General features: G+C 32.5%; 2 protein-coding genes, 1 long non-coding RNA gene and 1 other non-coding gene across 8 annotated transcripts; 3 read left to right on the forward strand and 1 right to left on the reverse strand.

Annotated features, from left to right (window-relative positions):
- Positions 1–219: 219 nt before the first annotated feature.
- LOC142538884 (uncharacterized) lies at positions 220–1,140 on the reverse strand. Its single transcript, XR_012818756.1, has 2 exons — positions 831–1,140; positions 220–661 (listed from the first exon to the last, which is right to left on the reverse strand). It is a non-coding gene; the product is annotated as an uncharacterized LOC142538884 (long non-coding RNA).
- A 2,351-nt stretch (positions 1,141–3,491) lies between these two features.
- LOC142539667 (adenylate kinase, chloroplastic) lies at positions 3,492–7,386 on the forward strand. Of its 5 annotated transcripts, XM_075645273.1 has the most exons (9): positions 3,553–3,619; positions 4,108–4,233; positions 4,938–5,222; positions 5,307–5,405; positions 5,921–6,049; positions 6,187–6,321; positions 6,502–6,648; positions 6,766–6,840; positions 7,113–7,386. In XM_075645273.1, the coding sequence occupies exons 3-9, from the start codon at positions 5,010–5,012 to the stop codon at positions 7,215–7,217; spliced, it is 903 nt and encodes a 300-aa protein (XP_075501388.1). In that variant the 5' UTR covers positions 3,553–3,619; positions 4,108–4,233; positions 4,938–5,009; the 3' UTR covers positions 7,218–7,386. The 5 variants fall into 5 exon arrangements, with proteins under 5 accessions (XP_075501387.1, XP_075501388.1, XP_075501390.1 ...); XM_075645272.1 differs by lacking the exon at positions 4,108–4,233 and having other exon boundaries at positions 3,492–3,619; XM_075645275.1 differs by lacking the exon at positions 4,108–4,233 and having other exon boundaries at positions 3,560–3,619; positions 4,972–5,222.
- On the forward strand, positions 3,734–3,826 carry LOC142541246 (small nucleolar RNA snoR126). The gene has a single exon (XR_012819310.1). It is a non-coding gene; the product is annotated as a small nucleolar RNA snoR126 (small nucleolar RNA).
- An 859-nt stretch (positions 7,387–8,245) lies between the features above and the next one.
- On the forward strand, positions 8,246–9,089 carry LOC142538332 (short-chain dehydrogenase virD-like). The gene is given in 2 exon segments (XM_075643675.1): positions 8,246–8,923; positions 8,925–9,089. Coding segments are annotated over 2 exon segments (843 nt in total).
- The last annotated feature ends 4,030 nt before the right edge of the window (positions 9,090–13,119 follow it).

Below are 13,119 nucleotides of genomic sequence, written 5' to 3' on the forward strand. Positions count from 1 at the left end.
CTTCATGAACAATGGTCAGTTTCGGATAATCGATGTCATGTCAATATTATAATCTTATAGTGTGAAAGATTGATTTTCATAGAGTTTTCCGGTATTAGGTCCGATCCGATATTTCTACCTCATTTGAAGTCATTGTAGCTTAGAAATCAAGGTTTTACACCTAAAGTTCTCGAAAATATATATGGTTTTGTGAACTTTGTACACCTATAAAATATAATGTTCAGTTGTCAAATATTCTTGAATTCTCCATGCACAGCCAAGATGCAGTGAAATTGTATGGTACGAAATGCGATATGTAATAAAATAAAATACTTTGATCTAATTAACATAAGATCAAAGCAAGCATAACAAAAAAATTTGGGTTCTTTCAAACTAAGTTTACATATATATATATATATATATATATATATATATACACACACACACACACACTTACATATAAAACTAAGAACACAGTAATATTTCATCATTATCATAACCCCACCTGTGTGTGTGTGTGTGTGTATATATATATATATATTCTTGGCAACTATATATCCTAAGGTTTATGTTTCTGAGTATATATGTAGTCGAGATGAGCAGCTAGGGTTCTTCTCATTAAACATTCATCTTCACCCATTCCTCGGCAATTTTCTTCGACTCGAACTCCCTCTCTTTCAACCTAAATTTCCAAATATTCGAGCAAAGTTAGAATAAAAACTTTGTAATTTTTACAAGAAATAAACAATATTTAGAACACAACTACTGTGAATTGATGATCATCATCAGATATTAATTAATGTGCAAAAATTTCATATAAATATAATATATAATTGTTGCAAACAATTAACCTCGTGTTTGGCTTTGGCATCATGGATCAGCAGAGTTGGACGACTAGAGGATGATAAACCGAAGCAGAAAAGGAGAACAACAATGAAGAAGGATGCGGATTTAGACATTTTTCTCCTATAATATGAATGTCTTGAGGAAATTTAGAAATGGTGTCAATTTATATAGGAGATGATCAATGGTGTGAACTAGAAATTTAGAATAGCAAAAGTGGGGCTCTGCTTTAATGCTTTAGGGTTGTGTATATCAAATTTGACAAATTCTAAATATTAATGATAAAGTAGTATTTGATACCGACCATTACATATACATAACTCAGATCTTCACGTGTGTATATAATTTTGATATATTGTCGTGTTCATCTTTTGAATGTACAGATACATATATAATGTGAAGAAAACACGATTTTAAATTATTGTAGCAGTCAATATTGACATTTTAAAAAAATGAATTTTGAATTTAAAAAATATAAGATAAAACAATCATCACTCAATATTTTATTTTTTTGGCTGGTGTCGATGGATAATTTGTTGGACCAAAAAGGTTTGATGGGGTCTTATGGCAAAAGCAACCAAAAGAAAAAAAAAGGAAGAAACGTTGACATTAAAAAACACATTGATTTTCATCTTTAATGAATGGCCCCCCTAATGGAGAAAGATGCCACCGGCTTTCTTCTTTCTTTTTCATGTCCTTATTTTAATGTCTGCTTAACCTGCTGGAAAACCTAAAATTCGGTTTACGTTCATTCTTTTTGTATTTCAACACTTCTCTGATAACATATGATACATGACATATTAATTTAAAGGTGAAAACAAACAAACAAACAATATATATATATATATATATATATATATATAGACACACACACACACACACAAAGAAGGTGTATATATATATATATATGAATCAAATTAATTCGCATGATATCCCCATTTGTTGACCTTTTCAAAGTTGGCATTAATTAGATAAGATAGTCAAAGATTGCTCACACCGCTAGCAAACAAGTATAGTTGGATTACTAATCAATAATAATTGCAATATTATTCTGAACACGTAGTCAGAATATTCACTTAAAAAAACGTGATCAATGAAAAATAAGTCAAAATATCTATACTATCTATATTACATTATTAATTTTGAACTCCTTATTAATTTCATAATTACTTTTCTTATTTACTAAAAATCTTATTAAGTCACCCCATATTTTATATAAAAAAAATCTAAACAAAACTTTAATTTTAAATCGAACAATTATTCTAAATTGAAAATAATTTAGTGTTAATTGCTTAGTATTATTTGATCAAATTAAATTAATAATAATACATGCAATATATTTGTATCTTTTACTAGTATATAATAAATTGAGCATATGATGTAACATTTGTGATGCTGATGAAAATCGTGATATCTGTCGAAGGGTCGACAAAGATATCCTGGAGGTGGTCAGCTCGGTTTAGAGGCATATGGGCACGAAAGGTTTTTACAACGTAGCTCTTCCAACGCTCAAGTCAGATAATAGAAATAGAGAGAGTATTGTGTGTACTAAATATGAGTGAATATATGAATCGATAAAACGATCACTAAAACATGATATTTACATGAGAAGAGTTAATGTGAGAGTAGAGTTCTATCTCGACTTGAACTCTTGTCTGTGTGAGACTCGAGGTCACTTATGTTGCGTTTGGATTTAAAGAATTGACTTTGAGGAAGTATTTCGAGAGAGAATTTGAAATGACTTCATTATGAAATGAATTTGAAATTATTACAATGACTCAAAACATAACCATTTGAGACACACACGTTTTGCACAGGGAGGAGAAAGTCGATTGTTAATTTAAAGAAGAATATAGGAGTATCTTTTTAGCATTACATATAGGTCGGCAGTAATTATTACTATTAATAATTTGGAGGAGCATGTTTCTTTACTTTCTTGTCTCTTAGAATTTCAAAAAATAAATATTTCATAATTTTTGGATTATTTTTTTTACCAATAAATTGTGTCAAAACCAGGGAAGGAAATTAGAGAAGCAACATATTATGCATCCTGCATTGAAAATATCACCCTTTTTCTAATTTTCGCTATTCCAGGTTTCGTTTGATCGATGTTTATCTGAAATTTTTTAAATGATCGAAGTTAAAATCATTTTGTTATTCATATATTTCAATTTATCATATCTCTATTATAGATTTTTTTTCATTTCATTTCAGGAACTAAATAGTGTCGTAAGTTATATTCGATCATAACATGTATGCACCACATATGTTTCAAAAGAGTAGGTCTCTTGTGATACGATCTCACGACTTTTTATCTGTGAGATGGGTCAACCCTACCGATATTCACAATAAAAAGTAATACTCTTAGCATAAAAAGTAATATTTTTTCATGAATGATCCAAATAATAGATCTGTCTCACAAAATACGACTCGTGAGATCCTCTCACACAAGTTTTTATCGTTTCAAAATACCTCTCAGAACATCTAACTTTATATCTTTATTGTAGTTATGTTAGTATACATTCAATTAAATCCCTTTTATAAAATATAATTAAATTCATGCGAGAAGTAAAAAAGATAACCTAAACTAAAATCGTGCAAGAACAGAACAAAATTATCCACTATATGTTTTGGGCCGAATCCTGAGAGAGGCCCATCTCCCAACAGCAGCCCAGTATCTTCAACCTAACACCTTTAACTATTTCAGTCAAAGCGTTCTTACAATTTCAACTTCAGCGATGCCGCTTCTCTCTCAGGCAGCAAAAATAAACCCACTTCTTCTTCTTGGATCTCTCAGGTATAAGTAAATCCCCCGTTGGTATGTGATTCCTTTTCATATTCTTGATTCCAGAGAGTGTGTTTTGCTGATTATTTTAGTACCGTTAATTTTGTTTTTGGGTGAGTTCTTGTGAGGCGATGAAGATAGAAATCGTTTCTCGATGCTGATTATCGATGGTATTCGACCTTTCATTTATGATGACCCATTTATGCGTGTCTGAGCCTCATTCGATAATTCTGTTTTCTCATATGTGTGTGTGTGTGTAATAGGCAAATTAGAAGCTTTAGGTTGTTGAACACACGCATACTGGAACTAGTAATTATGTACAGAAAGCATGGTGCCACTCCAGTTTACTTCTTACCAAAAACCTGTGAGAGGTCCATTTAGAGAATGTTTCTTGATTTTTTGCTGTCCTAGATCAGCCTATATCTATATACAGTCTGAGGACTTTTTTCCGGTCTCTATTGATAATGCATCTCAAGTTAAATGATTGAAAATTGCAACAGGAGCTGCACACAAATATGTAGCAAGTACAAATTTAATGGCAACCACATTGAAATCTTAAGTCGAGAAGTAAAGAAGAGGGAGTGAAAACGACCACCATGCCCAAAAGAACTCATCGTGATAAAAAAGTAAGAATCGTACGAGTAACCATATTTGGCTTACCAGAAGAAGGGAAAGGATCAATATTTGACTGAATTGTCAATAATCAGGACTAGATTCTCAAGTTACCTACCTACATTCAATTATCAGTGCAGATATTTTTTGCCATTTATTCACTATCGCGGAGAATCTTGCAATCTAAATTGTCTTAGGAGGATAACACAAAAACGGGAATTGCAAATTTGCTAGTATACTTCTCTCAGAACAGATAAATTCAAGAAATCCAATCACAGCATACAATTGCGACAAATAGCCAACATTAACAATTTCCTTATCAACCCAGAATTCTTGCAGCTCTCCTCCAATTTCCTTATCACTAAGATCCATTCCATATTTCAATTCCCTCGATGAATAATGTAGCTTAAAGCAGCCCCAAATGTTGATAAATTTGTCGTGACAATAAGAATTGACACAAATAGATGATATTGGAGTAATTGAAATGAATTCTCTCAATTGAAAACAAACTCTTGAAATTGGTGAGGAAGCAGAAAGGCCAAAACTTTATTCTATAGTTGTGTTTGTCCAGCACAAAAAAAGGTCTCTAAAATAAATTTGTTCTATGTGTGCTGCTCTCCACAGCTTATTATATTCTTATACTTGCTCTTTAGATCTCATAAACTCGCACCATCAAACTAGACCTAACTCATTTTCTTTGATTCATTGTTGTTAAAAGCACTGTGAATAACAATCAAATTTATTTCAAGAAGCGGTGGTGACTGCTAGAGACGAAGATCAACAGCCAAAAATGGCTTTGTGTAGTTCTTATTCTGTCAACTTCACAGCCGCAACATCACCATCCTGGAATCGAAACAAGCCCTCAACTTCCTCTCATAATCAGATTTTTAACCCTTCAGGATCACCATCGTCTAAATCTCGGCTTCCCTGTATATCTGTCCAACTTAACCAAAGATTTTCCCGAACCCGTTTCAGAAAGTCGAAAGCTGCTCCATGTATCCTGGTAAACACATTTTTTTTCCTAATTTTATTTATATTTGAAATAAGTAGTTGTGGTAAAGTTTTGGTGGATTAATTTACTCAACAGGTTGTTGCATCCGGAGAAAAAGGGGAGCCTTTGAGGGTGATGATATCAGGAGCTCCAGCTTCCGGTAAAGGAACACAATGCGAGCTTATTACTGAAAAGGTGTTTTTCCTATGTTCTATTTTTTTTAATTGGCATTTTTAATTGGCATTTAAACTGTGTAATAGCATTTGAACATAATTGTTAGCAGTGAATCGAAAGTTGGCACAATTTTTTCCCCTTTTCCGGTGGCTATTCTGTTATGCTTATTCGTTGATTTAATACGGGTTATGGATTAGTTTAAATTTTTTCCCCATTTGTCACTTGGCTTTCTAATACTTTCAAGGCTTTAATTTTTTTGGGTTCCCTCTAACTAATAGTTAGTTTTGTTGTTGGTGCTTAGTAGATTGATTGGTTTAAAGAGCATAGATTAATTGATATGTATTTGGAATTTTTATCATTCAATTATTTCTATCATGATGATGTTCCCTTGTTAGCTTGTGTGTCATTCGTACTAACCCAACTTATGAAGAATCCTGTTGTGCATGTTTGTCTTTTTCCTGCTTGGTCTGTGTTTCATCCGTACTAGCAGATCTTCTAAAGTATCTTGTTGCACTTGTTCATTGTTCTCCTTGCAGTATGATTTGGTGCATGTAGCGGCTGGAGATCTTTTAAGGGCTGAAATCGCTGCAAGTTCGAAAAACGGGAAGCTAGCAAAGGAATACATGGAGAAAGGGCAGCTCGTACCTAATGAAATCGTTGTGATGGTAGTTAGATTTATGTATTCTTAACTATCGATTGTCTTTTTAAATGTTACTCAGATAATTAAAAATTGTCGAGTAAAAAATGTACAAGAAATAGCATCATCTCGGTTCTATAATGCCTCCATCACTGTTTCTCACAGATGGTCAAGAACCGTTTATCACAGCAAGATTCTCAGGAGAAAGGTTGGCTACTGGATGGATATCCAAGGAGTGCATCTCAGGCGAATGCTCTCAAGGGTTTTGGGTTTGATCCGGATATCTTCATTCTTCTTGAAGTGAGGTTTTACTTTTGCTCTTGCCATTTAACGATTATGCTCTATCGATAAAATGTGAAAAGTTGAGTTATAACATGTCGTGCTTTTTTACCTCTCTGAAAGTAGTTAGCGGTGGCTTTGGTGGTTATGAAGTGATACCCTTTTTTATTTGTCTCTACCTTCGCAATGCTGTGTTGACAGGTCCCTGAAGACATCCTTGTGGAGAGAGTCGTTGGGCGCAGACTAGATCCTGTTACAGGAAAAATTTACCATCTAAAATATTCTCCTCCGGAAACCGATGAAATTGCTGCAAGACTTACGCAACGATTCGACGACACTGAAGAAAAGGCATTCTTCAATTTTTAGTCTCTATCCTTGTTTGGTTGTTTTTACTCTTCCATCAGTTTCTTTGAAGCAGTAGTAGCGTGCGTATCAGTGTGTATATTTATGCTCTTTTCTTTCCAGGTCAAACTGCGTTTGGTCACTCACAACACGAATGTGGAAGATGTGCTTTCAATCTATGGAGATGTAACCTTGAGGGTATGCAGTATACTTATCATGCAATTTCTTCCAATTGAAATGCACGTATTCTCATCCCCCATCTCAAATAACAAGGAAAAAACATAAAATGATAAAAATCATGTGTCACATGACTGAAATAGGGTATCATGTTCTTATTTTTACAAAGACGCGATTCATTCACTAGAGTATATGGAATATGAGATTGGAGCAATATTTGAACGAAATATCTAGAGTGCCACAGTGAGCCCTTCAAGTTTGGGCCAATAATTTTGCTTTTCCCTCGGTTGCAGGTAGATGGAAGTCTCCCTAAACATGAGGTATTTTCACAGATCGACAGTGCCTTGGCAAAGCTACTTGAGCAAAAGCTGGCTCCATCAGGGTCGGTAGCAACATGATCGAGGAAATGAAGAAACATTACACCATTCATTGCCAGCAATGTGCAAATTGTATTCTATATTGATGCAGAAGCTCTGTATTTGTTTTACTCTGCTTCAGTTTTTCGTTTTTCTTTTTTCTTTTTTCTTGTACACTTGAATAGATGATTATTTATGTAACTTTTTTTTTTGTTTTTGAACAAACGGGTGGGGGAATTATAAAATCTGACTTTTTTCATATCGTCTGGACTGGTTCATGCTATCCTTGCCATCTGCCAGGAATTTAAGATCTGGTTCTTGTTTGTCTGAAGGTTCTTTCATTGCCAAGTAAATGTATAATCCTATATAAATGATCAGTTTCATTTCAAGCTAAACATTCCTCAGTTATTCATTCAAACACTACGAAACATATATTATATATATGATTATTTCTCGAGTATAAAATCTCGAATTTTTCGTCGATTGTAATTAGATTCATATGACATAAATTTTTAAAAAAATCATACTGCATAAGGCAAAAATTCTAGCGTTTGTAATTGATTTGGTTATAATAAATCCCAGTTAGCACGTAGAAGATAAGTATAAGAACATGTGGTGATATTTCTCCATTAAGGGCCGCTATTAAAGATGAAAATGAAATTATTTTTTAAAATGTCAAAGTTTATTTTTTTAAAACTTTCTGTTTATCATCGCACAGATAATTAAAATGCCCAATTTATATTGAAAACACTTGATTATTCTTGAAAATAACCTCAGTATAATCTATCTTTCGTTCTAATTTACAATCCCGTCCTTGAGAAGTTGTTTGTTTTCCATCGGTATGTGCCGCTCATTTTTGTCCTTTCATTTGTTCCAAGCAAAATGTAGCCGGCTAATCACGAATAATCGCAGCATATTCTTACTGATATGCCCCGTTTAAGGTTAAATTGCCAGTTCAAATTGATTTTCAATATAATTTTTAAATCGTAGTACTTCTTGATCATGTCCCTTGAATAATTAGAAACTATATATATCCCAAGAACGACGAGAAAAGAATTGGCATAGGCAGAATGAGTGACACAAAGGTTGCCTTGGTCACAGGTTGCGCCATTGGTGGCATCGGCTATGAATATTGCAAGGCACTTGCTGAGCATAATTGCCATGTCATTGCTTCCGACATCCCCCAAAAAATGCACCATCTCTTAGACTTGCGATCCAAAAACATCGAGACGATAGGTCTGGATGTCTTGTCTGATGAAAGTGTTGCAAAAGCGATCGATCATGTGATTTCACAACATGGGAAGCTGGATATCCTAGTCAACAATGCAGGAATCGGGAGCGTAGGTCCTCTAGCCGAACTCTCACTAGACGTTATCAAAAGAGCATATGAAATAAATGCATTAGGAGCGTTGCGTCTAGTTCAACATGTCGTTCCACACATGGTGACACAACGTCGTGGAATCATAGTCAATATAGGAAGTGTAGTAGGAAAAGTTCCAACCCCTTGGGCTGGGTCCTATTGTGCTAGCAAAGCATATATTCACGCCATATCTCATACTCTACGAGTCGAGCTCAAGCCCTTTAATATCGACGTAGTACTTGTGCTTCCCGGGGCCATAAAATCGAACTTTGGAGGTAATAGCTCTGATGGTTTGAGAGATCAAGAGTGGAAAATTTATAATATTTTCAAGAATGATATAGAGGAGAGGGCCAAGGCATCTCAAGAGGGAAAATCGACGGATGCTACCTGTTTTCGCTCGGCACGTAATAAGTAAAATCATGGATTCGAGTCCGCCGAAGGAAATCATTCATGGTCATATGACAGGGTTGTTTAGTTTTCTTTCGTGGTCTCCTCTTTGGGTGAGGGATTTATTTTTTGCACGTCGATTTAAGTTGAACAAGAAGCTGTTCTAAACTTAGCGGTACATGGGATTGGACCAAGGGGCAAGATCATGCTGGACTGAAGGCTTACTGTAAAGAAGGAAACAAGGGTGTCAGGCCCAAATCAAGGTGTCATTTTTATTTTTATTTTAATATAGTAAAGGTAGGGCATTTGCCTACATAAAATCTTGAAATCATTTTATTTACGAACTTTGTGACTTTGTTCTACCTCATTATGAAATTCCAGTGACTCGTTAATTGGATTGGAGTAGACTACTACTACTGGAACTATCACACCATAGTCGATCCGATCAGGCTCGACTCCGAATCGGTCTAACCCTAATATTTAGTTTCGAAATACTGGCACATCTAGCATGTAATAAGACGAGTTCTCGAGTCTGCAGAGTTTGAGATGTAATAAAGCTTATGCATTATTGTCATTCAGCAGGAAGTTTGTGCATGTGACTCTATGACACACCATGATAATAGTCATTTCATAAGATAAAGAAAAAGTAGACAAGCTGTTCATGATAAAAGTATCTATGAGACAAGTTTCTTTAGATATTTTTTTAAAAAATTATATTTTATATTATCTATGTTTTCTTGTTATTAATTGTTGTTTATTTATCTTGTAAATCCAACTCAATTTGTATAATAACCAATTAAACTTGTGAAGAAAAGGTGAATAAATTTTTCTAGCTTTAGTTATATCATCTCAGTTAATCGAAACTTACAAACTACAAGACAATCTAAACAATAAGCTCACACTTTAGAAGAAATTTCGTAAAAATCTGCCGCGTTTTTTTCTCTTCTAACTTTATTGGAAATTTTTTATTAAAGCTTGGGTGTAAATAAAATTTGTTAAATATTTCTTGAACTATATATATATATATATATATATATATTCAATTAAGACTTTTATATACTCTATAGAAGTCTAGTGATATTCAAAATAGATTTTCATAGAGTTTTAAAAAGTCAAGTAATATTTAACATTGACTTTTAAAAACTAGATAAAAGCCTATAGATATTCAAATTTTCAATAGACTTTTAATAAATTCATGGAATTTATTAATATACAAACATTAAAGCCTAAGGTATAACTATAAATTGTCAAAAATTATATTTGGTTCAACCCAAAGATTTGGATGGATTTTTAAAAATTATAACTTATGCACAAGCTCTTTATTTATCTATCTGTCGCTTTACATCACATCTTTTCTTATCTTCTCTCCTCTCATCTATTTCTATCACTCTCTCAAATTTTCGAAGTGTATCGCTATATATATATATTTTCATCTTTATTTTTCAAATTTTTCATTTGTTGGCTGATTGTTCATTTAATAAATTTTTTTTTAATATCATAGGAAATTTTGAACTCTATAATTGATTTTGAGATTTATAATTTATGAATTATACAAATTAATGTAATATTCAATAATAATAAAAAATGATCCAAAAAATATCGTTTACTTCTTAATAATTGATTAGCCTCATAACAACCATTATTTTTTAAATTTATTTATCATTTTAAATTAATATGTAAGCTATGCTATTTTTATACAAAATTATATTAACACAATGCTAAATAATATTCTTTTCATATGTATATTTTCAATTCAAAAACAAGATTACAGATTAATCAATCGATGCATTTTAAAAAATTTACAAACATGCATACAAACTCACGTATATACAAATGTAAAGATTAAATGGTTTAACTTTTAAATAAGTAAATTTATTTATTAATATAAATATTGAAAAACTATTTCAAACTGAATATGTTATATATGTCAATTAATTATTGGTTTAATAAAAAATAATATGTTATAATTAAGTACAAAATTTATAAAATTCTATTAAAAAAATTCACAAAAGTCTATAAAAATCTTGCAAAAAATTCTTCATTAATCCACATAAATCTGTTGAGTATGTATGTCTCTTGTGAGACGGTCTCACGAATATTTATATACGAGACGAGTCAACCCTACCGATATTCACAATAGAAAGTAATACTCTTAGCATAAAAATTAATACATTTTCATGGACTAGCTAAATTAGAGATCTGTCTCACAAAATATAACATGCGGATCGTCTCACACAAGTGTTTACTTTGTTTTAGTAAATAATAAGAATTATAGTACGGTATATATTTAGTACACGTGCTTATTTTGCAAGTTATATAAAATTATATCGAATGAATATTATATTAAAATACATACATTATTTATCGCACTGGGGAATTGCCAAATGGAACCAATTAGGAAACTGCGTTCAGAACCTTCGACCTTTGATTTTTGGTGAACCCAATTTATAAATATTAATATGACGTAAAGAAAACCAGACCCTACCATCCACGCACGTGAGAAGAGATGCGACTGGCGAAAATCAGGACTTCAAATGGATGTATATTCAATTCATAGTTTCGATGACTTTTAATAAATTTTTCAAATGATATAGTTTTATGGATTTGATAAATTTTTATTGACTTTTACAGAATCTCACAAATTTGTAAAAAGATTTGAAAAAACTTGTGTGAGACGGTCTGACGGGTCATATTTTGTGAGACGAATCTCTTTTTTGGGTCATCCATGAAAAAATATTATTTTTTATGCTAAGAATATTACTTTTTATTGTCAATATCGGTAGGGTTGACACGTCTCACAGATAAAGATTCGTGAGATCGTCTCACAAAGAGACCTACTCTATTCAAAATGTAGACATGGAATTGTTGCGAAGACGACGATAAAACAAAAGACATACGCGTATCGACCAAAAATTGGAGTACCTTTGTGAGTCCTGCACCAGCTGTGTCTTTATCAAATATTGGCGTGATGAATAGATTTCACGACCACGTTATATATACATACATACATACATACATATATATTCATATATATATGTATGTATGTATGTATGTATGCGTATTCATGTAGTCGTACTAGCAACGGTACCAATCATTTCAATTTTCCAATTTTTTATATTAATATTATATATACACAAAAGTTGAATTGAAACTAAAATAAATATTATTTATATACAGTTGTTCTGTTGTATTGTTGTTGGATTATAATTTTTCGACAAAACGATCTTTAGTAGCATAATTATAGAAATTTATTGAAAAGAAGGTTCTTTATTAAAAATCGTGTTGAAAAAAATGATGACTTTCATATTGTTTAAAAAATAATTTAAGATATTCAATATTTGTTAAAAATTCTTACAAGAGCGTCTCACGAGTCAATTTTTTGATACACATATCATATCAACGACCCATGAAAATTAATATTTTTTATGCAAAAAAATATTATTTTTCACTCTTGATATGAATCGGGTCGACCTAATCTGACATATATAAATATGTGAAACCGTATAATAAGATACCTATGTAATCTCTATTTTGTTAAAAAATATTAACTTCACGTTTTTATTGCATATTTATTTTAGTAGTTAGTCTAATATGAGACGGTCTCACGGATCTCTATATCCGAGTACGTATACAAAATAAAAATTAATATTTTTAACATAAAAAACAATAATATTTTTTGTATGTATCGAGTAAACCCGATCTATGCTTATGTTAAGAGTGTGAAAATGGGATTTGGTCCTGATCAAGAAGACCAATAAACACAAGTCGATCTCAGCATCCATTTCACGCTTGGTAAAGTATAATGCTTTTGTCCAGCATAAACCCACCACACACGACGTTTTTCAATCGGTGTGAGATTCTTCGACCAATACCTTGATATCATGTTGTCTGGAGGGACCATCTCCTCAAATCGGTGCGTGTGCGTGTGCGTGTACGTGTGCGTGTGAGATGGAGAAAGAGAGGCGCTCAAAAAATGGAATCTTTACGAAGCCGTATTTAGGCCACAAAAAAGATTCATGGTTCAAGAAAATGGAAGACGCTTTGGCCTTCACTTTCATTGGCCTGGATGATGTAAGGGTGTGTTTGGATCGGAGTTAGGCTTCCAACAAAATGTTGGTGCATTTGCATTCACGATCAATTCTTGTTGTAATAAGGCTACAGAATTTTGAAGCGTTCGATATGTTTTTGCTTCTTTTT

The sequence above is a fragment of the Primulina tabacum genome, chromosome 3 (assembly GCF_025594145.1).
Source record: "Primulina tabacum isolate GXHZ01 chromosome 3, ASM2559414v2, whole genome shotgun sequence".
Taxonomy (NCBI): Eukaryota; Viridiplantae; Streptophyta; class Magnoliopsida; order Lamiales; family Gesneriaceae; genus Primulina; species Primulina tabacum.

Coding starts and splice junctions, on each gene's coding strand:
- LOC142539667 (XM_075645271.1), top strand. Junction 5,223..5,306: donor AAGCTGCTCCATGTATCCTG/GTAAACACATTT, acceptor TTTACTCAACAG/GTTGTTGCATCCGGAGAAAA. Junction 6,841..7,112: donor ATGGAGATGTAACCTTGAGG/GTATGCAGTATA, acceptor CCTCGGTTGCAG/GTAGATGGAAGTCTCCCTAA.